Source organism: Grampus griseus (genome assembly GCF_964374135.1).
Source record: "Grampus griseus genome assembly, chromosome: 1".
Lineage (NCBI taxonomy): Eukaryota > Metazoa > Chordata > Mammalia > Artiodactyla > Delphinidae > Grampus > Grampus griseus.
In genome coordinates this window covers 144,166,169-144,191,289 of record NC_139017.1, presented here as the reverse complement: position 1 = coordinate 144,191,289, position 25,121 = coordinate 144,166,169, and the positions used below count along the sequence as shown (strand labels likewise).

The 25,121-nt window shown below is 57.5% G+C and overlaps 1 protein-coding gene across 1 annotated transcript in view; it reads right to left on the bottom strand.

The window, feature by feature from the left end:
• Positions 1 to 396: 396 nt before the first annotated feature.
• TRABD2B (TraB domain containing 2B) overlaps positions 397 to 25,121 on the bottom strand; it is a gene marked incomplete at its 5' end in the record, with an annotated part of 215,335 nt that continues 190,610 nt past the window's right edge. The window contains 3 exons of the mRNA XM_082652918.1: positions 397 to 815; positions 9,210 to 9,479; positions 12,674 to 12,764. Coding sequence (XP_082509044.1) covers positions 596 to 815; positions 9,210 to 9,479; positions 12,674 to 12,764 — 581 coding nt within the window. The 3' untranslated portion in view covers positions 397 to 595. The remainder of the gene's footprint in view (positions 816 to 9,209; positions 9,480 to 12,673; positions 12,765 to 25,121) is intronic.

Below are 25,121 nucleotides of genomic sequence, written 5' to 3'. Positions count from 1 at the left end.
GCAGCATTCTCTTTCCTAAAGTACCTTCCCAGCCCTAGGATGCATCCAGGGGAAGGAAGGACCGATAGCTTTCACATCTCTGGCTCCCAAATCCAGCTTCACAAAAGCTAAGCCTGTCTGCCTGCCCCTCCCTCTGAGGTCCCTACAGTGGGAGAAGCCAAACCCGGACGCTGGAGTCTTCTGCTGACCCAGAAGCAAGCCCGTTCAAAGCCACGGTCCCCATGAGGTGGCAGACGCCCTGGCAACGTGGGTTCACCTCCTGGGTTGGCGATGGGGCTAGTTAAAGTGTTATTAACATTGGCCACATAAAAATAGTTTTATCAGTAGAATAAATACATTTTCCTTTTTTAATATGGACACATATTTTACAAAACAGCCCCATAGCACTATGGGAAATTAAGATCCTTCTACAAAAAAGAAGATGTAACTCGGGTACAATAAAGCTCTAGTGTTCTAACAGATCCCGTCTGGACTACCCATGAGGTGTCCGGCACCCCTGGAGGTGGTGGCAGGGGCCGTGGGTGTGGCCGCAGACCCTCCCATCGGTTTCTCTGGCTTCTTTCTCTGCACCCGGCAGGGAGGTGGGCAGCCGAGGTCAGGAGAGCCCGAGGGTGTGCAGCAGGAAGGGGGCTGTGATGCTGGCAGCGATGGCGGGGAGGAGGCCCAGGGCGGGCTGTGAGCGGCTGGGCGCCGAGCTGCTGGCCAGCCCCGGCTCTTCCTGCTGCTGGCGCGGGTCGGAGAGCTGGAAGGGGGGCTTGGCTGTTCCAGAGCTGTGCGTGGTCTGGAAGGGCAGTGGTGGTGGCGAGGCGGTGGTGCTGGAGGGAGAAAAATACGTGGAACGTGGAACAGCCTCTCAGCAGCCTTGTCCTGGGCTGTGGTCTTAGGGGTCAGATCCAACTTTTTATTGAATCTGGTTTTTTCCGCATAAAATGGAGAACGAAACAAAGGGCTCAGACAGGGAAAGTGAGCAGCCCAGAGCCACACAGTCGACCTCAAGGGTGACCACTCAAGAGCACTGGGTCCCAGGCAGAGAGAAGTGAAGTGTTTCAGAGGAGATCCATCTGGGGTCACGCTGCAGCAGGCAGCCCTCTCACCTCTGTATGCAGGTGCCCCTGGCCTCCTGCTGCCCTCCCCTCCCCAGTCTGAAATAAACAGAAAACAAAACGAAACACACAAACAACCGCCCCTTCTCACCCTCATTATCACGCTATCGTTTACTGAGAGCCCACTGGGAATCCGCACTTTATAAGTAGCATCTCTCCTCCTCAAAACAAACGTTCAATGCGCGGCACTAGCCCCTTTCACCGGATGAGAAAATGGAAGCTCAGCGAGGCTCCCTGGGCCAGGTCACAGAGGGGGTGGGGTGGCGCCTCGGGGGGCAGGCGCCTCTGGGGGCAGGCGCCCTGGTGGCCTCGCTCTGCCTAATCACAGGGAGTGTCAGTGAAGGTGGTCCCTCGTGAACTTATAAAAATAGAAGCCAATTTGGAGGTCATGGGTGAGGTTCTTGGCTCAAGGAAGCCTACGTGAAAGAGAGGGAAGTACCGAGACAGAGAAATAAAAAGAGATGAAGTGCAGAAGGAATTGGCGGGTCAAGGCCAGCACTTGGTGGCATCGGGAAGTCGAGGGGAGGGCGGGGGCCAGGACCAGGTTACTGGCTCAGGTCCTGGACAGAGAGATAGGAAATGATGAACAAAGAGAGGGGCAGAGGGCAGGACAGGGACTGGGGAAGAGAGCTGACAATGACGGAGGCATAACAAAGAGAGACCAAGGGGGAGAAGGCTCTGGGCTGAAGGAAAGGGCTGGGCCCCAGAAGCGATGGGCTCATGCCTGCCCTGTGCAGCCCCGGGGGGCAGGAGGCAGAGGGAGATGCAGGGGGAGGACCCGACAAAGCCCATCACCCCAGAGGGTCAAAGATGGGAGGGGAAGGCCAGGGGCAGGGGGCGCACAGAGGGGCCCCAACCCAGTGTGGAGCCTGGATGGCCTCCAGGAAGAGGTGACACTGCAGTCAGCTGTGAAGGCCGCGAGTCCAGCTTGCACATGGCTGAGGGCGCTCCCGGCGGCGTCTGCGCCCGGCACGTAGGACCCATTAACATCTAATCCTCACGACAACACTACGAGGCAGGTAAGACTATTATCCCATTTTACTTGTGAAGAAACCAAGGCACAAAGAGGGTAAGTAACTTGCTCCAGGACACACGGCAGGGACAGGATCTGAACCGGGCACCCAGTGGGTGCTCACCAGCAGTTGATGGCGGGGCAGGAAGCTTGCCTCTCCCTGGGCATCTGCAGAGTGGGCAGCCTCCTCCACGTGGGACACTGCCTGCTCTGCAGTGCTTACCCTCCCTCCCTGATGGGCTGTTCACTCCCCAGGTCAGCTGGGATTCCCCCCCTCCCCGGTCCCACACTGGCCACGTTTCCACATGCTGGGCATGAGGCCCGGAAACTGGCCTTATCACCACGGTGAGCTCTGTAATCATCACCACTGCAGCCCAGCCCCACCTCTGTCCCGGCCGGACCCTCTCACACAGCCTGGTTCAGCCTCGGGGGGTGGTGGGCAGGGCAGCCCGGGGGTCACAAGCACATCCCTGCCTGCACGGGTCTGGGACACCTGCTCTGGCATCCGTGTCCGTGTGCCCTCAGACAAGGAGGGGCTTGTCACTCCCTGCCCTGTCCCTCCCCCTCTCCTCTAGTCCTGGTCACGCTGTGGCCACAGGAACCCACACAACCTTGTGTGAGTCCTTCTCACCCTGGACTCTACAGTTGTGGTGTGTGTGTTCCTCTGTCTATAGAAATCCCCAGAGAACTAATCAGGAGAGGAGGGAGCAAATGCTTGTCACACACCACGGGTGGCAGGAAGGTGTTCCTGAACAGAGATTGTGTGGGAAGCACCGGAAGGGAGGGGGCAGACCAGGCAGCTTCGAACGCCCCTTATGACTCCCCCAAATCCGGCCCGTTGTACCTCCCACCCCACGCTGGCCTTCAGAGCACCCGAGACCTCTCATGTGGCCTGCTGCGGGCTGACCTCACCTTTCTGGCCTCTCCCAGCACACACCACCATCCCCAGTCACACCTAATGTCCTGCTGCCATTTCCTGACTCACCTTTGAAGGCCTGATTCAACAGTCTCCTCACCTGGAGGCCTCTTTGATTTGTCCTCCTGCCCCTAACGCCACCTGGGAGAGTTGAGTCTCCCATGAAGCCTTGCGCATTTCTCACTGATCACACTGTGTCATTGACACCTACTTATGCGCACGAGGTTTGAATGGGTTTCATATGTAAGGTGCAGAACATTGCCAGGCGCGCCGGAAGTGCTGTATGGCGTTGGCTATTTTTAGCACTATTATTATGTGTGTGTCCTTGTCTCTCCCACTAAAAGCATCCTCCATTTATGGAGCACTTCCTGTGTGCCGGCAGACACGTGTCATCTTATCATTATTCCCATTTTCAAGATGGGGAAACTGAGCCTGAGGACGTGCACCAGGCTGTCTGCCTCCCCGGCCCCAGCTGGGCTGTGGTACCATCCCTAACTGCGCAGACGGAGAGCACGGGAGTGAAGCATGGTTCTTCCTGCCGAGACCTCGCACACCCGTGGGTGGAGGCTTGCCCGGGTCAGAGAGGAGGCCCCCAGTGGCCTCAGTCCCTGGAGGGTATTGTGCCCACGCCCAGCAGGATCACTACCACAGTCCCTTCCCTCCCCTTCTTTTCTAATGAAGGGTTCCTCCCAGCTGCTGCCCCCATCTTTCCAGCCCGAGCAGCTGGGAGGACAGGAAGGCTGGCTCAGGAGAGGAGGCTGAGCTGCCACTTGGGGTGCCCAGAGAGGGGCCCAGCAGCCCCCGCCGTCAGAAGCAGGACCAAGTAGGAATCATGAAAACCATGTCTCACAAGGCGCCCAAAGGCATTTGCTTTCACACTTTGAAAACCAAAGATGCAAACTCCCCCTTGGAGCCCGAGTGGGGGAATTATTGCTTGGAAGGAGTCCCAGGAAAACGGGGTGAGGTTAGTGGGGTGTGGACAGAAAGTCCCCCCAAATGCCCCCACCTCTTGGGCCCACTCTGCTCACAAAGCCCAGTCCGGATCCCAGCGCCCCCCACCCCCCCCCCCAGGCCCTCGCTGGGGAACAGCGTCTCATGGCAAAGTGGCCTCGAAGCCAAACCAAACACTGAGTGTTCCCAGGCTCCGCAGACGGCTGGCACCAGGGGCCGAGTGCGCTTGGAGCCGACAGGGCCCCTTGGTGGGAAGGGGCCCTCTGCCCGGGTGGAAGGCGGAAGCCCGACGTCCCCGTCTGTTGCGTGACTTTGGGCAGGTCCTGCCCTCTAGGCCTCAGTTTCCCCGTGTGTACAACGAAGGAACAGCATCAGACCCTCGGACTTGAAAATGTTTTCTAGCAGCAGAAGCCAGAAGTGAGATCTTAGGCAGAAGCCCAGGTATAAAGCCCAGGAAAGCAGGGCTGGTGCCTGAGACGTGTCAGCTGGCTGCCCCAAGGCTCATCTGTAGGGCTTCCTGGAGTACGGCCCCAATCCTGGCACTAGGGGGTCTCTAGGAGCCATCAGGGCTGGGGCTGGGGAGTCCTGGAGCTGTGGCTTTCTTGCGATACAAAGGTGGTGGGCTCCTCAGCGGAGTCCGAGGAGACAAAGTGGAGATGGAGTTGGGGGCATGAGGGCCTGGCTGACGGGTGGCCCTGCTGGCCGGGGTGGAGCTCCCGATATGACCCAGCTGGAACTGTCTGGGCAGACCGGTCAGACGCAGGCAGAGATCTAAAGTGACCGGCTTGCCCACAGCTCCCTGTCCTGGTATCTAAGGCCCACGCCAGCCTCCAGGCCTTTGGCCACCTGGTCTTCTCTGCTGGGAATGCCTTCACTCTCCCCTCACTGGGTCACTTCAACTCTCAGGGCCCCCAGCCCTCCAGCCCCCGCTGGCTGGCTTCCTCGCCAGGCAGAGGCAGAGTGGCCGTGACTCCAGGGCTCTTTCGGCTGCACCACAGCAGGGAGCCGTCCCTGTCCAGCCATGACCCACGACTCCTGCTGCTCTATCCCCACCAGCACTGGACACGGGCTGGGCACCCGGCATGTAGCCAACTCGCTTCTGTTTAATGATGTGCTCACCCAGGGGCTCATTCAAGCCTAATATGCACTGAAGGCCCAGGAGCCGCTTCCTGCTGGGAGATGGGGCGTGTGGCATCCTAGACCAGACTCAGAGTCAGCCACCAACACTGGGGACAGCTGTTACTGAGTGTCACCGGTGGTCTGAGGCCAGCTCACCGCCTTACAAGCACCATCTTTTTATTCTAAGCCTCCGAGCGAGTACGAGGAGGGGCCGGGGATTCTGCCTGAACTCCTCTGTGCTTTTATCCACTGAGTGACCCTGTTCCCCATTTCTCCTGGGGGCATCGTCCTCTAATCAGACGAGGTCCTGGCCTCATGCAGAGATGCTGAGCACCCTGTATGGTACCAGGAGAAAGCCTGGCTGTGCTGGGGGAAAGGTGAGCTGGAGAAACTCAGGGCAGGATGGTAGGTCAGCGGGAGGCGGGCAGAGCCCTCCCAGGGGCCCAGGGAGAGGGGAAACGGTTCTCTTCCCCTCTGCGGGGGCTCGGGCCATCTGCTCAAACCTCTGGAGAAACCAAGGCCCAGGAGGACAATGACCCCCTGTGCACGTGCGTCCTGAGCCCCCGTCCCTGCATGGTGGCATCTACAGGGCTCTGCAGCCCCCACATACAGACGCCCACCTCTGCACCTGGCTTCCAGCCATGCCCGGAGCCCGGGAAACGCTCTCTTCCCTGCACCTGCCCCCTCATGACTGTCCTTCCCGATGGCCCAGTGCTCTGCTCCCTTGTTTATCCAACCCACTGGGGGACTGGGGGAACAACAGAGCTGGCAGGACCCCCAGAGGCCAGTCAAGGCCCTAGCTGTGCAAAAGTACAAACCAAGGATTGTCACAGATCTGACGGATTGGGGCAGTGCCCTGCACACAGTTAGCGTGGCAATGGTCTCCTCCCTGGCGTGCCCCCTGGCCACAGCCCGGCTGCCTGCTCCTGGCTCTCAGATGTGGGGGTTCCCTGAGACCATTCTGCCGCTGCTGCATAGCCATCTGCGGACACATGCTGGGCCCCTTTCACAGGTCCCCATAAATCATCCTGCCACGGGCTGCTGCTTCTCTAAACTTCCTTCGCTGTGTTTACATCTGGAGTAATGAGGGGCGAGGCAAGGCCAGCCTGCTCCAGGTGGCATTTTGGCCCTCTCCCCACTCACTCCCCCTCTTCTCTCACTCATGCATGCAGTCGACAAACCCTCAGCGAGGCCTCCGGTGACCCAGAGAAGTCCACCCCAGCTCTGGTCCCCAGGGCCTCCGGCCTAGAAACACAAGCAAGCGACTGCCATCTGTGGACCTGTGCCAGGACAGGGGCACCCACGGGATACCCACGGTCGGCGGGGGGAGGCTATGGGATGCAGGGGAGAGGGGCACAGGGAACACGCTGTGGGGAGGATGGGGAGAAGGGAGGAGACGCTTGCCAGGCGAGGGCAGCAGGGGCGTCTGCGTGGTGCTGGACGAATGTGACCCTCGCATCAGACAGCCCTGATTCTGTAGGTTCTGACTCCATACCTGACTTGCTACAAGGTCTTGGGCAAGTTACCTGACCTCACTGAGCCTCAGTTTCCTCCTTGGTCAAGCAAAGCCTACTTCCTGGACTCTTGAAAGGGCTGGGGGATGTGAGGGATGTCAGTGGCTGGCACAGCAGGAGCTCAGCAAGTGTCCACTCACATCCACCCCCCGCAGAGAGAGAAGCAAGGACAAAGGTGGGGGTGGGCCACTGCAGGGCAGCACACAGCTTGGCCAGGACGGGGCCCAGGTATCCCGCAGGAGGAGGGCCAGCAGGTGAGGCGGGAAGGAGGCAAAGGCTCTGCATCCAGGCTGAGCAGCAGGAAGTTTACCTGGTGGGGCGGGGCAAGGGAAAGCACTGGGAATCTCAGGCTGGGGAGGGTAATGTGCTGGGACACGGCTAGGAGCCAGAGACCCGTTAGGACCCCGCCGTAAGATCACAGGTGCAAGATGAGCTGGGAGAGGGGATGGAGAGCAGGGGATGCATCCGGTGGGACTGAGGGGGAAGCAAATGAGAAAACTCTGAATGGAATTAAAGCTCCAAGGAAAACAATATTGTCAGAAAGGCTACAAATGGGTCCCAGGTCTCCCTCCAGAGAGCTCGCCTCTGCTCCCTCTCGGAGAAGCGGAAACTTGGGAATGCTAGGAGGATGGGTGGGCTGAGACCCAGGAGTGACGGAAGCTGTGCCCTGCACCTGGGCCCCTCTGGGACCTCAGGGCCGGCTTCCCTGCGACGCAGAGAAACTTTCAACAAATAGGCTGCCGGTTGGTGGAAATTTCCTTCTCCAGCCCAACCAGACGGAAGAAAGTTATCCAGCCACAATTTACCTGTTGGGACTGAAAAGGGGTTCCCTCTTGCCAAAGAAAAGCTGTTTTCTTCTCCTGAAACCAGGTTCTGTGTTTCAGAGAGACGTGTTGTGACAAGGAAACCGTGTGGAGTCATTTGCCGAAATTTACCTTTCAGACGCGGTTAGGGGTTGGGGGTCCGTGGCTGGAGCTGGCAGCCCAGCCTCCTGTCACCCTGTGGGCTGGGCCCACTGCTGGCCGGGTCCGGTTGCCCGGCGGGTTGATCGGGGCCCTGGGGGAACCGTCTGATTGCAGTTCTTTATGGGCTGCCAGTGCCTCCCTGGCAGCCTGCGAGCCTCCCCAGGGCTGAGAAGTGGCTCTTGGTAACTCTGTGCCCTCACTCCCGGTGGGAAAGAAGCAGCCCACGCCGGCCACACGAGCCAACTGTGTCGAGGCCAGTATAGCCACAGCAGCGCCTCCACCTCGGGCAGGCTGGGCCGCTGGGGCCTCTGCAGAAGCACGTGTCCTGGGAACCCAAGTTAGGCGCTTTGAAGCCAACACAGGCCCGAAGGAGGAATGGACTCTTACTTCAGTTGCTGGAAGTCTTTTTAAGACAGAGCACACCCTGCACTTTAAGACAGTGGGTTGGACTCTGTCAACTTTTTGTCTATGACTCAGAGACCTGGCTGAGGGAAGGTCATGAAGGGGGTTCCTGTACGACCCTGGACAAGCCCCGATCCCGGGCCTTGGTTCACCATCTATAAATGCAGAGCTGGGTCCGCGTTTCCCCAAGCTGCTCGGAAGACTCCAGTGCACGTTCAGCACGTGGCTTTCCCCAGCCCCTGTGCCACACATTCCAATACACGAGGTCTGTGGGGGGGGCCTGGGGTATTATTTAACAAGTACCCAAGGTGATTCTTTCTGGGGATGCTGAGGAAATCCCAGATGATGATTTTTAGGGTCCACGTGGAGACTCTGAGTCTCCGAAGGCCCAGTGCTGGATCACAATGTCCAGGGCAGGGCTACTGCAGTGGGCAGGACTCTGTCCTTCCCTGACGGTCACTCCCTGGGTGCTCTGGTGATGCTGTTCACCAGATGTGGAGATTTCTGCCCAAAAGTGGAATCAAGGGAGACCGCTCTGTGCTGAGCCTGCAGGTGGAGGTTGGAAGACGGCATCTGGGTTACAGCAGGGGCTTTGGTGACAGACAGGCCAAGGGAGTGGTGCAGGCAGACACACAGGCAGAGGACAGACAGGTAGCAGTACAGTAGGATGATTTCTGCACCTGCCCGTCTCCAGCAAGGTTTTATCACAAACCCCCCAGCCCCTCCCAAGACAGAGCCCACGCCATCATCTGCCACGTCCCTCTTGCACGCAGGATACCTCTTGCAGCCTCCCTGCCAGCGGGTCGGCTGCTCAGGCCGTCCAGGCCCAGAGAGCTCACAGCTTTCTGGCCGGCCTGTTCCATTTCCTCCTGCCTTCACCTTCTGGCCCATGGGACAAACGGGGTCTGCTTTGCACCCATCACGCATCCAAGAAAGCTAAGGGCAAAGCAGACTTTTGTCTACTGCACCTGAAGGAAGCTTCTATTCCTTCACCTTCAAATGGAGAAAACTGAAAAGTCAGGTGTAAGCGTGCTCTACAAACCCCGAAGCATGAACAGAAGGACCCTCTGTGAATGGGGACAAGCCAGTTTCCGATCGAGTACCCACCTCCACGCTTCCTTAGAGCCAGGCACACGGATAACAGAGTGTGTCCGGCCCTGGGTGGGTCTCAGGTAGGCTGACCAGAGAGAGGCCCAGCTCCCGGTAGACCTGCCCCTCCCAGCTCACCTGTCCTCGATGCGGACCCAGAGGTCATTGAACTGCCGCGGCCGCTGGGGTTTGTTCTGTCTCTTGTGCCATTTCTTCTGTCGCCCGAACTCCTCCAGCTGGCTGAGGCTGTCGGGTAGCAGGAGGTGCGGGGACAAGGCTGGGTCCTCCTCCTCAGGCGGGGCAGTGGGGGCTGCCGAGGGGACCGCAGGGATGGCAGCAGCTGGGGTCGCCTGGGCGGGGCTCGCCGAGGTCCCCTCGGGTGGAGGTGCCGGGCTCCGGGCAACAGGGCTGGAAAGGGGCGACCGCACGTGAGGCACGCGTGTTGGGGCGTGTCATTCAGGTGCGACGGGGCACGCAATTCAGTGGGAAAGTGTCACGGCAGGAGAAGATGCCAGGGTGCCCGGCTGAGGGTCACCCAGGAAAAGCGTCTCCTGGTGTTGCGAGATAGAGCTTTGGTTCGTCCTTTCATTTATTGATTCAGTAGATATTTTTGCAGCATCTACCTGGCACCAGGAACTTTTTAGGTAATGGGTATTAGTAGCGATCAAAATAGACAAAGCCCCTGTCCTCTTAGCGCTTACATTCCGAAGCGGGAGACAGAGAGTAAGATGGGCTGGATGTCAGATGGTGATAACTGCTGAGGAGAACAATAAAGCAGGGGCAGGAGGGAGAGCGTGGGCCGTGGGGGGAGGGGGCGTTGTTGGCAGGGAGGACAGTCTGGTCCCTGTTGGTGACGTGAGCCCAGACTAGCAGGAGTGAGGGGGTGAGCCCTGGGCAGGTTTCTGGGAGCATATCTGATCTTGGTCAGGGCCTCGTTCATTCAACAAGCTCTGGCTGAGGGACCTGAGGCGAGTTACCCAGCTTCCCTGTGTTGTGCCTCAGTCTCCTGCTCTGGAAAATGGGGACATTACAGCTGGTACTTCCTAGCGGCATCACGATGATTTTGTGAGTTAACACAGGCAAAGCACTCAGAACGGTGGCTGGCAAATAGCAGCTGAAACATTTCAGTAATTAACTGGCGTAAATATGATATAGTAACATTATTGCTGTGCCATTCGTCCAAGCGTCCACTCACGCACTCAACGCTGGCCTCCTGAGCAGCTTTCCAGGGGAGGCAGGACTGTTGAGCAGCGTAGAACTCAAGGTGGAGGCAGATGGACACGGGTTCACATCCTGGCTCTGCACCTTCTAGGCTATGTGACTAAGGGCAGGGACACAAGTGTCCAAGAAACAGCTGGCTATAAATGGAGCTAGTACTCCTCACTTCATAGGGTCGTCACGAGGATGAAAGAGACGAGGTCTTAACATAGTGCCTGGCACAGAACCGGCCTCTCTTTAATGTCACCCTCGAGCAAACAGAGCTGTCTGCAGCAGGCACTGACGTGCGATTAAGTGTGTGGCGTGGACTCCACATGCCACACGGGGGTGCGCAGACACCCCTCAGCCTGGGAACACCCTCTGCTCCTCTCCCTTTTATTCTTCCCTCTCTGTGGTCCAAACGGAATTCCTTCTGGGGACATCTGACCCTGGGGGAAGTTGGTCCTGGTCCCGAGAATTGTAAAGGCAAGCCGGCACCCAAGGGAGGCTGTTCCCCAACTCCGCTCCCGCGTACACGATGGGGTGAGGGGCTTCTCTCTCCTTGAAGGACAGAAGGCCATCAGCTCAGCCTGTCGTCCTCCAGCCCCCACGGCAACCCCAGATTCTCAGGGTCCAGGAGATGCCGCAGCTGCTGGGGAGATAATTCAAAACAGGCAGACAAAAAGACGGATCCAGGAAGCACCTGTGGCTGCTGATGGCTTTTATTGTTGGGGCCTCCTCGGCATCCCCGCCCCCCTCACCCCACCCACAAGACTTCAGCCTGCACTCAGAGACTCAGGCTGAAAGCGGGGCCTGCGGGGAGTGGGGGGATACCTGTTCTAATCCCTGGGCTCTGAGATGAATAGGAGCGGAGGCAGCCCCGCCGGCCTGCCCGCCCCCCCGCGCTGTCCGGACCCACACAATGAGCTTTGAGGTGGAGGTCCTTGGGGCTGTGAGGAGGAGCTTGAGGAAGGCCTTGTCCCCGAGGCTACCTTGGGTCCCTCATCCCTCCAACTGACGCCTACCCTTGGCCCAGTACAAACTGATCTGTGCTGGGCTCCAGTGGTCAGGAAGGGCGGTCTGGTCAGGCTGACTCAGGAGATGAGAAGAGGGAGGAGTCCGAGGTGAGAGCGTTTAAGTTCCTCTAGAAGTGTCATAGAGACGAGGGAGGGCATCAGCCTGGAGCTGGGAGACCAGAGGCTCAAGGCCCCAGGCCTCATCTTTGCAGAGTGAATAGTAAGGCTGCAATCATTCCTGAGCGCTCCCACCCCTGAGCCTCGCCCCCAGCCCCTGAGGCAGTACAGGTTGTGGTGAGGACCTTAGGAAGGCCCTAGAGCTAGACTGCCATTAACATGAGCTGTGTGTCCTTCTCCAAGTGGCTTCGCCTCCCTGGGCCTCAGGTTCCTCAATTTTAAGGTGGGGCTACTCATAGTTCCTGCCTCACGGGGTTGTTGTGAGGATTTAACGTGTTAAAAGCGCTTAGAGCCCAACACACAGTGAATGGTCAATAAACATTAGCTAGGATTATTCAAGCTTCTTTTGGACGCTGGATTTTATAACGTCATGGACAGGGGCCGAAATCCCACTCTGGCCATCCTGTGAGGAAGGTTCCTGCACAGGCTGGTGCACACGTTGCATGGAAGCCCCGGGTTTCAGGATCCTGTTGCTGTCTTCTAGGGCTGCCCAGCACGTGCCAACACCTCTCCGTGCCCGGCCTGGTGCTGGCACTGTGGACCACGGGTGAACCCAGCTGGCCTCTGCCCGCCTGAGGGGGACAGAAAGCCCGCACAGGAAGCGAGGATGGCCACTGTATGCAGTCTGTGGCTCTTTGGGCGGAGCGAGTGTGCCCTGGCAAGACAGTCAGGTGAGGGAATTGCTACCAGGAGGCAGCAGTGAGGAGGCGTGGCCAGAGGAAGGTGAGGACCAGGTGTGGGCAGGGCTGGGACACACGGAAGAGGCCTGGCCAGGGCTCGTCCTAAACATGGCCCCATCTCGACTCAGGGCCTGGGCATCCACCAGGTCCTCTAGGCAGCAACCCGGGAGTCCTACAGAGTCCTTGCACCCCACCGATTGCCAGTCCCTAAATCTTGAACATCTCTCAAAACTTAACGCTCCTCCCACTCCCACCTTCACTGCTTTCCCACCGCCCTGACCTCCTGCCACTACTGCACACCAAGCTCCTTCCTGGTCTCCCCACCTCCAGCCTAGCCCCCACTCTTGGGTGCCTGGCGAAGGCCAGTCGCTAGGAGGCCCCATCTCACCAGAGGCTCCTTCAAGACTCTGCCCCTCAGGCCTAAGCGGGAAGGCGGGGTGCAGCCTGCCACACAGCACGTGGTCAGCAGGGCCCGTGGACCAGCATCAGTGGGCCAGCAAGTCCCACGCCCCCAGATGTCCCAGCTGCTTACCTATGGATGGTCTGTCCTGCGGGCGTGTGCTCCACCTCCAGCCCTGCCTGCCGAAGGACGTCGATGACTGTGTTGTTCCCCAGAAAGTGACCTGGAACACAAGAGACAAAGTGGGCTCAGCCATGTAGCAGGTCATCAGCAACTGGGGACAGCCTCAGGCCAACGACCTACACCAAAGTCAAGGGCAGGCCTCCCTGAAAGGCAGTATGGTGTAGCTGGAAGATGGGCTGGTGCCACCCTGCCTGGGTCCAAATCCTGGCTCTGCTGCTCATTGGTTGTACCACCCTGTGCCTCAGTTTCCCCATCTGTAAAGTGGGAATGCCTGTATTAGCAGTCTCTAGGGCTGTTGTGAGGACTCCGGAAACAGTGGCTGGCATGCAGCAAAGGCTCACAGTGTTTATTTACTGTTGCATCACTGTGCCCCACACCATCAAACTGACCCCAGCCCTGGACTGTCCAGGCAGGGACAACCTCCAGTAGTCAGACAAGGTCCAGCTCTGAGGTCTATGGCTCATCCTTGTCAGTTCCACCTGCAACTTGAGGCGCCCTGCCTTAGCATGGGAATGGGGTTCTGTGTGGGCAGGTCTATCTCCTCACCAGGCTCCATGGGGCAGAGACCGCATGGCTACTGCCCCACACGTGCTCAGGATGTGTTGGCTGGATCTAAGACTTCAAAGATTCATTTGCTCACCATCTATCCAACATTTATGGATCACACACTTGACCCAGGCCCTGGGGCGGGCCCTGAGGACACAATGAGGTGTAAGATTCTGGGGAAGGAGTAATAGAACCCTGTGTGGGGCGCGGACGGGGCTGGTCTCCATCTCACTCTCCACCCTTAACCATTCATTCAACAGACATTTATGATGCGTTCGCTCTGCGGCCAGCCCTGGGCTAGACACTGAGAATATAGAAATGAATCATTTGGTCCACAGCCCCAGATGAGACCAGGCACGCCCTCTGGCTGGATGCAGGCTCGAGGTCTGAGAACACGGTGGAGGCTCTCCCAGGCTCCGGTTAGGGGAGGCCAGTCGCTGTTGGGAGTCAGCCCCGGGCAAGCCCCTCCTCCTCGCTGGGCCTGTCTCCCCACTCGTTCAATGCAGGCAGAGTGGTGGTGGTCCCTGTGCCCTCCCAGCCCGTGTCCTTCCCCCGAAGCCCCACTTCCACAGGCAGTTCACTCCCCTCCTGCTCACCATTCATCCCAGAACCTGGGGGGAAATTCCTGCACTATTATTCTAATTGCCTGTGACGGGTGGTGACAGGTGGGAAGCTGGAAGGTCAGCATGTTGACAACCCCAGGGAGGTGGACGAGCTTTTGGGGAGTGGAGAGGCTCCGGCGCAGGGGAAGTGAGGCTGGGAGTGCACAGTGGCTGGAACAGGGGGGTGAACCCCACAGCCCACTGCCGCCCAGCCCTGCACACCTCTGGGCTGGTTTCAAGACTCCTCAACAAGTCCCCCACCCAACAGTCTCTCTCTCGGTGGCCTGCCACAGTCCCTGAAATCCCACCTGTGGATCACTGCAAAAAAAAAAATCACAGGTCTGGGAATGGGAGACTTGGACTAGAACCCACCACACTCGCTCTGAGACCTTGGGCAAACCCACCAAGAGCCTGTATGCTCTTGGTGTCTCTGTGTACAGGGAGGGATTGGGCTGCACCATGGGCTCCCCTCGCTCTCACATTCATGGGGAAGGCATTAGTTTGACTGCAGAGACCCTTATGAAATTGTACTCTCCCTCCCTCCCTCCCTCCCTCCTCCTCTCCCTCCCTCCCTCCCTCCCTCCTCCTCTCCCTCCCTCCCTCCCTCCCTCCTCCTCTCCCTCCCTCCCTCCCTCCCTCCTCCTCTCCCTCCCTCCTTCCCTCCCTCCTCCTCTCCCTCCCTCCCTCCCTCCCTCCTCCCCTCCCTCCCTCCCTCCCTCCCTCCTCCTCTCCCTCCCTCCCTCCCTCCCTCCTCCTCTCCCTCCCTCCCTCCCTCCCTCCTCCTCTCCCTCCTTTTCTCTACCTATTTATTGCATTTATCTGACGAACACTGATTGAGTGCATATCCAGTGCTGGATGGTGATGAACAGGTAGGGGCTTGTTCTAGGCACTCACGGTCTTGAGAATCAAGGTCTTTTGATGCAGGGTAAGTACTATGCCGAGGGAAGCACACAAGGTGGTGAGCGTGCACAGGAGGCCGCTAATCTAACCTGGGGGCAGGGTGGACTCCCTGGAGGAGGCATCCCTAGCTGAGGGATGGGATCAGAGTTAACTAGGTGAGGATGAGAGTGGGGTGGCACAGGGTGGGGCGGGGGAACAGCATGTGCAGAGACAGTGAGGTCAGTGAGGCTCACCTGGGGAGCCAGCTGCAGAAGACATACGGACAACGCCCTCGCAGCTCTGGCCCTGACCCAGTGCTGGCTGTAGAGGACAGAAGACCTAGGCTTCTGCCAAGGCTCTGAGTCTCCCGTACGTGATCCTGAGCAATCAGCTGCCCTGCTGCCAGCCTCAGTTTCCCTGTGTGTCAGATGGGCCTGGATCCCTGTGGCTGCCTCCCTGGGGAGGCTGTAAGGTCCCAACGAGGCAGGAGGAGTGAACGTCCTTTGGAAAAGCCCAGCATGCACACTTGAGTGAGGGGCTGAGCCATCCCTGGCTGTGGCCACGGAGTCGACCCCACTCTTGCCTGCCCCCCGAACTGATCAGGCTGGAACTGGGCGTGGTGGCCTCCAGCGCACAGGCTGCAGGAACTCCCTGCCCACAGCTCTTGGAATGCACTCCTGGCAGCAAAGCAATTCCTTCCCTGCCTCCATGGAGACCCATTTAAAGACAGGGGCCTCCAGGCCCAGCAGTGGTCCGCGCAGATTTCAAGAGCCGTAGGGAAAACAGGCCACCTCAGGCTATACCGGAGTAGCACGAATGTTTACTGATGGCCGTGCGGCCGTTCTAAAAGGAGCATTCCTGGAGCTGGCAGAGGGGGCATTCGGAGGAGCCCAAGCCTTACAGGATGCTGGCCGGACCCTGAGCACTGCCTGGCAACGTTTCAGCGTCTGGTCTGCACCCTGCCCGTTCCCTCAACCTCAGTGGTTCCAGGCCCCTTACTGTGTATTTTAAGACCCTAAACAGAAGACTTCAGATACTTGGAGAAATGAGAAGCAATCAGCAATGATTTTTCCAAATTCCTATCCCCTCCTTCTCTAAGCCACACTGGCCTTCACCTCTTTCCTTCCAGGGTGGGGAGGTGTCCGCCACCTGCCAGGGGCAGCTCCTGCAGGAGGCCCCTCCCACGGGGTTCCTGCCCCAGGACTGTCCAGAGCAAGCCCTCACTCCCAAGACCAGGTTCCCATCGCGACCCCCTCTTTGCCCTCTTTGGGGCTTGTTTTCCTCAGGACCCCACGACACCGTTCTGTCCTGTTTGCTTCGTACTCCTCTCGGCTCCCTCTCTGTCCTCCTCGTAGGTTCCCCTTTCCCTTGCCCGATGAATGTGGGTGTCCCTGGAAACCCTTTCCACAGCCTTCTTTTCTTCTCACTCTTCTCACAATCCGTGGAATGTGAATGCCTCCATTCATATGGCTTCAGTTACCACTCTGGACCTGCTGCCCCAGCCCAGACCCATTTGTCCAGCAGCCTCCTGGGCATCTCCACCCAACATCCTCCAGAGCCTCCCCCTCCCCTCCTGGATGTGTCTCAGCTGAGTTCCACCATCCAAGTCAGATGGGCGCGTCTTCACTCCTCCTTCCCTCTCCTCATCCTCATCCATTCGGTCACCAGAATACCCTGGACTTTACCTCCTAACCATGCTTGACCCTGGCCCAGGTCACCATCACCTTCTGCCTGAATCACTGCAGACAGCAGCCTCCTTGCTCTCTCCGGTTCACCCTCTTCACCATGGCTGGAATGAGCTCCCCACACCCTGGAGCTGCCTCTGTCAGAATGTGTCCCCAACAAGCCACTTGAGGGGAGACCAACAGCTTTTCGAGGGCGGGGGCCACGCCTGATCCAGCTTTGTCCCCAGGGCTAAGATCAAGGCTGGCACAGGGTGGTAGCTTCATGAATGTTTGTTGAATGAATGAATGACAGAATCTGTTACTCCCTGTCCTTTCCATGATCTCGTCTTATCCCCAGGAGACCTGAGCTTGAGGATCCCTTCCCCTCACAGCTGTGGCCCAGCCCCTTGGTGATCCTCCTGCAGATCCCACCAATCCCAGGAGCTTGGCTGTCAGAGCAGCCCCGCGGTCAGAGCCCAGTGCATGTCGTCCCCAGGGGCTGGCAGACAGGGCTTGGGCTTGCCTCCAAGGTCACAAATCCCGAAAAGGGCACCACATCCATCCTGGAACCTGCAGGGAAGGTGTGGAAAGTTTCCAAAGGGGCCCCTCGCTGTCACAGCTTAGCCTACATGGCTCGCCCAGGCTCCCGGCATCTCCTGGCCACTGTTCAGCAGCTCCTTCCAGCATTGACGGCTGCTCTCTGGCCAGCTGTCTTCAGGAAGGAACATCCCATTTCATCTGCTGAGGCCGTGTGGACCAGGAGAGGAGGGAAGAGAGGGAGGACAGTGGGGGCGGGGCACACAGAGCCACAGAGCGAGAGAGAGGGACACACGGAGAGAGGCAGAGAAAGAAGAGACGCTCAGAGACAGACAGGGAGGGGGAGAGAGCTCCAGAACACAGGGAGACAGAGAGAAGAAAGAAGAGAGGAGGTGACAGGGGCTGGGAGACAGGCTGCAACAGACACAGAGACACAGAGGCAACAGTAAGGAGAGAAGGAAAAGGAGAGATGTCGGGACAGAGAGAAAGAGATACAAGGAGACAGAGATAGAGAGGGAAGGAGAGGAGGGAGAAAGAGGAGAGAGGAGAAAGAGAACCCAGAAACAAAAACAAAGGGCACGGGGGCTTCCCTGGTGGCGCAGTGGTTGAGAGTCCGCCTACCGATGCAGGGGACACGGGTTCGTGCCCCGGTCCGGGAAGATCCCACATGCCGCGGAGCGGCTGGGCCCGTGAGCCATGGCCGCTGAGCCTGCGCGTCCGGAGCCTGTGCTCCGCAACGGGAGAGGCCACAACAGTGAGAGGCCCGCGTACCGCTAAAAAACCCAAAAAACAAAAAACAAAGGGCATGGAGGAGAGATCCATACACCAAAGACACCAAGGAAGGCTTCCTGGAAGAGGGGCCCAGAAAGGGTGGATTCAAGCAGATAGATTGGAGGGGGCGGAGTTGGGAAACAGGCAAGGGGAGGAGCAAGGGCCTGGAGGAGGATTATAGGCTTGACAAATTGTAAGGCTGGTTTGGTGACTGTGTCCCCTGACCACGCAAGCCAGAGTGCCACTTAAGGGACATCATATACAGGCAGGGAAGGTGTCCTGATCTGAGTGGGCGGAGCCCCATGATGTTGTAGTGCAGAGACAAAGGCTCCCCTTCTTCCAGGCACAAGCAGGCCTGTGCTAGGGCACAAGGCTCATCGGCTGGGCATAGCCAACAGCCCCCATTTACCCTCCGACATGAAAGGTGGGGTAGGACAGAGCTAAGAATCCTGTCCTGAGGTTAGGACAGAAAACCTGGCTCCACAGCCAACCAGCTGTGTGACCTCAGGCAGTCTCCTTCCCCTCTCTGTCCCAGTTTCCCTACAAAGGTCTCATGGGTCCTCCCACCTCTGTGATTCCATCATGTGATGACCTGAAGGCAAACGCCTCCTCAGTGAGTCTCCTGGGCACAAGATGCTTTTCAAATATTATTTCATTTCATCTTCACAAAAGCATTTCCAGGTACTGCCCGTTGACAGATGAGGGAACTGGAGCTCAGCGAGAGGACGGGACTTGCTGAAGGTCACACAGCCGGTAAAAGGCAAAGCTTGGGCTTCCATCCAGAGATGTCCTAGTTGGCTGCGTGGCCGGTACATCTGCTCGGAAGTACTGGCAGCTGCGAGTGATCCTGAGCTCACGTTCTGGGGGCAGCGCGTCGTCAGAAACATGTGTCCCCTCCAGGTTTCACCAGATCAGAGAGGAAAGCGTGTGAGTATTCAGCTCGAAGAACATGCCAGTTACCAGGGCAATTTCAAGACAGTACTGGGGGGCTTAGTGGAGGGGAGGAGGGGAGAACCAGATGTTCCCACAAAAGCTCCAAAGTAACACGGGCTCCCCTTGGCCAGCACACGTTTTCTCTCCAGTGAGTCCAATGGGTTTCCAGTTTTCTCTTCCTGGAAGAGGGAGTCCAAGCCCATATTTATGTTCCGTCTGAAATTAATGCAAGGGGAACTATCAAGTGTTACTCTCGCTGCCAGGTTCAGCCGCCGGGTATCGAGCAACAGCGGTGTTTGTTTACCCGAGGAAGTATGACGGGAGAGCTAGACAGATGGACAGGTGGATGGAGAATTGGGGGTACCTCGGGGCTTCGAACTCCCAAGGAGGGTCCGTCTGGGAAACTGGCAGAGCCAAGCTTTCTTTCTCCTGCTCTGCCGGCCAGGCAGCGCTGGACTGGGGCTTTTTCAGTTCAGCAAGGACTGAGATGATGTCTCCCCTATACCCAGTTTTGTGCCAGGAGCTGAGACACATGGTCCCCACCCTGGAGGACATCACAGGGTGGAGGCGAGACAGACACGCAAACAATTACAGGGCAGTGTGAGCTATGCAGTGAGGGAGGGATGCCGGGGCTACGGGGCTGAAGAGGAAGGGACAGGACACAGGCTAGGGGTCAGCCTCCTCCTTGGGCCCTGCCCTTGTCCCACAGTGAGGACATAAGCCCTGGGGGTTTTGAGGAACCTGTACCCTGGAGGGGTACAGGCCTGAAGCCGCAGAGCCTTCTCCACAAGCCTTCACTGGGACCTCCTACATGTCAGGCACGTGCGAAGCCCTGGGGACCCTGAGATAGGTTAGACGTGGGGCCTTTCCCTCCTGGGGTCTGACACCATGCCAGACTCAGGCAGTGACTGCGCAGAGTGATTTGAGGTCAGCATGAGGCACTGTGGGGAGAGCCCTGCAGACGGAGCCTGTGATGGGTTCTGTGAACTGCAGGGGGCAGCGCCCAGTGCAGGGCTCGCTGCGGTCATGGTTACCACTCTTTATAACACCCAGAGGCTCCTCTCCCAGAATGTCAGCACCCAGCACCCCAAGAGAGCACCCTGTTGGCCAACCACGCAGGCAGGGGCGGGGCCCAACGTCCTGAGCCTCACTGTGTCTTGGAGCTGAGACCGGCCGTGGGGGTCTCCCTGCAGGGTCCCAGCTGGGTCCTCAGAGGCCACCGAGCACTTCTGCCTCATCCCCTGGACAACCTTGCTCTCCCCTGGGTGGGAGTCCTGTTCTTGGAGGACCGTGGGCTCTGAAATAATACTGACAGCGCAAGAGCTCATGTGCACCAGGCCTGAGCTGCACGTGTGCTGCCCACTGACACCAGGCTCCTCTTAGAGGGACCCTGAGGGCCGAGAGAAGCCAAGTACCTGGTCTACCCAGGCTCCTTCCTACGAGGACAGGCGCTGAGGTCCTCACGCAGGCAGTCAGGCTCTGAAGCCCATGCCCTTCACCTAGGACACTCTCTCCTCCCCCTGCTTTCCCCACATGCCCAGCAAGAGTGCTGAGCCCTTAGCTGACATTCCAGGTGCCCTAGCTCACAGAGGTCCAACCTGGTCCAGAGGGCAGGGCTGGCTCCAGTTAGGGACAAGCTAGCAGATGGGACGTTCCTCTGGCTGGCTGGATGCTCTGGGCTGAAACAGGAAGGGTGACGCTGGCCAAGGATCTCAGCCTGGAGCAGGCATGCCAGCTGCCAGATGTGTACATGGTGGGGCGGCCGGGCCCTTTGAAACACCGTCGGAAAACTCTGAAACACTTCTGGACGCTGTGGCCTCATGTTCCAAAGTGGGGAGAATGGCAGGCCATGGGCATTTGGCCGGGAGGAGAGAAAGTGGCTGGGCGTGTGCTATGTGCTGGGTCCCTCGTTTCTAAGGTTACCAGGGCCCTACATGGGCTGTGGTTGCTCTTCTGTGCTCAGCCATGAGCTCTGAGGAGTTTTTGTTCCTGAGGCCCCTGAGTGGAGAACCAGGGGGGGAAGGAGGTGGCTGGGGTCTTGCCCTGAGGACTGTGGGGATGAGGAGAGGAATTGGAAGGCAGCTGGACATGCATCAGGGAAATGTCAACCAATCAATTCTCACCTCCTCCAGGAAGTCTTCTCTGACCTACCCTCCCCTTCCTAGACTAGGAGAGGACATATGTGCTCAGCATGAGCAGAGCTGTGATAGGGAAATCCTGTGGGACTGTGGGATCCCAGAGAAGAGGTCCCAGAAGGCCCAGTCAGGAGAGGGGAAGGTCATTCTCAGGAGAACAGAGGGCCCCAGTAGCAGCTGGATGGCTTTTTAGGGAGACGGGCATCAGAAAGAATGGCCTCATCAGTGTTGACCATTGTTCCACTCCAGTTCTAAGATTCTCTCACTTCTCATCTCCACCTTGACTTACCCATCTGCCAAATGGAATAATAATACAATCCTGTCTCCCTCCAGGAGGCAATGAGGACGTGAAAGCCACGTAAGCTGATAGATGTGGGTGTTCTTCAAGCAGGAGGGTGCCCACTCTCCAAGGAGCAATCGCCGTTGTTATTAATTTTTAAATGTTACTGGTGTTCCATGGGTCGGGCTTCTATCTCGCCCTTCTCTCAAGTCCGGGTCTTCACCATGAGTCGACTCCTGTGTCCCAGCCTCACAGGCCTGTTCCTGATTATGGGCCTGTGGCACTTCAGCTGGGGCTCAAGAGGGGCTGGCGCAGCCTGGAGGTTGGGGGTGCTGGATGTGCAGGTGCTCGGGGTAACAGCTACGGCACCTCTGTCTCCGACGCTCACACAGCCTGGCTTTTAACTTGTCAAATCCTGCTTTCTGCTTGGACTTCTGCTTACTGCGGGTGGGTGGTGTGGGAGACGGGTGGCAGCAGTCCTATGTGGAGGAATTTCCAGGTCCTAGCAGGCTCTTAGCTCCGTACTCCTCCCAAGGAATCCAAGAGAGACTGAAGCAAACTCTGCTAGAGGGTTAGAATTCTATGATGATGGAAGGCTGGGATATCAGAACCACGGAGTCTTAGAACAACAGGCTGTTAGGGTCAAAGGACTTTGTAAGGTCAGAAGTTAGAATTATATTCAGGCTGCAGCACGCTGGGGTTACAGAACATACCAGTGGCTCTCAGAGTTCAGAATGAATGGGCCCTGCAGGCTAACTGGTCTACCCTTGAGTCTGGCTCGTGTCTCCAGCCCAGCTCGGCCAGCTCCCGCATTATGCCTTCTGTTCCAGATCTCAGGACGGCTGAACAAGTGAACACAACCTGAGAAAGCCCCAGTTCCCTAGAGCTAGGGACAAAACTGTCATTTTCTTCTAGTGCCTGGGACTGAGAGCCCCTCTCCCTCCACCCCAGAGGCCTGGAGCCCAAGAGATACCATGTGACTGAATGGAGGGAACTTGTTTCTGGGTGATTTGGTCTAGTACGTCTTTATAGAACATCTCCTGGGTGTTGGCAGTTCTGCGGAGATATGGGCCTGCCCTGGAGTAGTTCACAATCAGTGGGATGCTTATGGAGCAGTGGGCTCTAGGATGAAATCAGGAAAAGGCCTGGAGTGTAGGTGCATCTGCTTTCACACCCTAGATGTCCAGTGTTGCTGTAGAAAATCTTACAAGCTGTGATTTGGGACCGCTGCAGGTTCACAGGCCCTCAATCACCAATCAGTGTGGTCTATGTTCCCAGCAATCAGAGCAGATATGGGGCAGGAATGTGGCCTAATCCAGGTCCACAGCAGACATCACTAATCAATCAGACCTCTTCTCTGCTGAGCTTCCATATGGTCTTGTCGTCCTTCATATACCGCACTCCAGGTCACCATACCAATCAATCACAGCTGGCTCATGATATGAAATTCATTTAACTTCCTGTCAATGTCAGTTCTTGTGGCCAATGTCTCTTACATTTACGTCAAATGTTCTCCTGTCTTCAAACCAAGAACCAGCTCCCAGGCCCCTCTTTCTCTGCACATGACTTCAACCTCTACAGAGTGGAGCTCTGATTAGAAGCCAACAGGTCACCTTTCCACCACCAACTTACCTTCCTGCCAGCCTTCTCCCTTCTCCAAGTGCCCTTTTCTATCCAAGGCCATATCCTCTACCTGAGCTCTGGCCCCCAGCTTTCCTGCTTTCTTGGAAACTTGGGCTAGTCATTTCCCCCAATTTCTCTCCTGTATCATTGGCCTCACCCCTCCTATTGTATGCTTTTCAGCATGTTTTAGGCTTGCTCGATTCTCTCCTATCTGAAGAGAAGGTGGGTGGGCGGGAGAAACAATACAGTTACCAGCTTTTAATTTTGCCAAGTAAGGGCTCTGAAAGCCCTGTTTGTCTCATTTCACCACTATTTTCTTTTTAAAGAGAAAGATATTTAACTTCAAACACAGTAGAAGGAAGATCATTTCAGAATATAAGCCTGTAAATTTAATACACTTCATTAATAAAAAAATTCACCATCTTGTACTTATTTTTCTCAGTTATTTGTGGGCCAGAGGAAATCCGAGGACACACTTAAGATCTCTGAGGACATGTAGGCTCAGCTTGTCAAACTGCATGGGCCTGGCAGTCTGGAATCAGCCCTCCCCTAACCCTGGGCTGGTGCACCCCTCCATGGCAGTGGCCTGGCTCCTTCCAGAACACCCAGGTTTGCACACCGGCCACAGTCACCTCCCGAGGAGGTGGGGCTTCCATCTGGGTCCCCAGCTGTCACCCAGGCCTGCTCAGAGTTGTCACACGTGTCCACACCCCAACTGCCCTGGAACCTGCTGGATAACTTCCAGAAGAGGTCAAACAGCCCCTGAACACAGAAACAGCCCAAACGCTAAGGAGAGTACTCTTCTGTGGGATGTACCAGCTAAAAAGACACTCTCCTGCAAAATCGTCAACCATTCTGGAAGTATACAGCAAGGGCACCATGTACGGGGGGAAATGGCCAGAACCAGCACCCAAGAGGCCAGGATTCAAGTTGAAGGTCTGCCTGCAAGGCCTTGAGGAAGCCATTCATCTGCTCTGGGCCTTAGTTTTCATCTGCAAAATGAGTATAATAACCCCCTTCTCGTGGGCTTATTGTGAAGATCAGAGGTAATGTAATCTAAGAGCCTGGAATGGTGGCTGGCCCACAGGAGGGTCTCTGTGATAAGGATCCCTCCACCACAGTAGAGAGTGTAACGCTATTACCTAAAGTACACCTAGCACAGTCTGATGAGGCAGGTGTATGATCCCCATTTTACAGATGAGAGACTGAGGTCCTTGGAGGTGAAATGGCTTTCCCAAGCTCTCTTAATTAACAGTGATGGAACCCGGCTTTATGCCCAGGCATCCTGACTGCAAAGCTCTGACCCTTTGGATCAAATCTCCTTGTAGAGCAGAGCAGAGGAGGGGCCAGTCGGCCTGCAGCACTGGGAATCCCAGTCTGTGCTTGTGGACTCTCAGGAAGGGGTTCTGGAGCAGGGGTGGGCTGGGGAAGGATCTGGATGGGCACGGGGGGTGGCTAGGCAGGTGGAGGCTCTTTCTCTCCCTCACCCTAGTGAGCCTGAGGCTGGTCTCAGGCTGGTCTGTTGTAAAATGGCAGAACCCCAGGCTATAGAATGACAGGATGGGCAAGGCCAGGCTGTGGGTGGCTGGGAGTCTTATAATCATATTTCTGTCCTAAGCTATTTCCTAGAGACATTCATGAAACTGGATCTGAGAGACTGTTGCACGAACAGACACCCTCTGGGGGATGGCGAGGTGTATTTCCAGGGGCAAAGACCCTCCCTCCCTCCCTCCCACAGTGCCTTCTTTGAGGGCCGGACAGGGGATGGGCAACGAGTCAGGCTGACTCAGGTCCCCAGTGCTCGAAGGTCTGGGAAGGCCTGAGTTGGAAAAGGCACCCAGACGGGAACGTGTGCCATGGAGCCTGTGCGTCTGTAGGTCGCATGCTGCCGAAGAGTGCTGGGCCAGTCCCTGCATGTACGTCCTCAGGCTGCCTTTGGATGTGGGACTCAGGAGCTATGTGGCCATAAGGACACAGCGAGGCAGGCGTGGACTTCTGTCACCACGAGTTGTGTGTGGACGTGTCCCATGCTGACACACTGTTACAGGTCCTCTCAGCTGGCTCCCTGACCGCACGTGAGAACAGAGCCCCTGACCACGGCTCTGGGCCCCGGGAACCAGTCCCGGCTCTGTCCCCATCTCGCCATGAGCTTCACCCACGTCCTGGCGTCTGTGGAACTCAGTCTGCCCGTGGCTATGATGAGGTGGGCAGGCTCGAGCTTGAAGGCTGAGTCCGGCTTTGAAATGCTCAGGTCGAGCGTAGACGTGCAGCACCGAGCAGGCCATTTGCTGCAGGTGCTGCTGAGCCAGAAGTGGCATCTGCCGGCAGGATGTGCCCACAGCCCCGGGCCTGTTGCCATAGGACAGACGGTCTCTAAGAGCCAAGGTGGGGCTCCCATTGCCCTCACTTTACTGCTGGGCTGTTCTA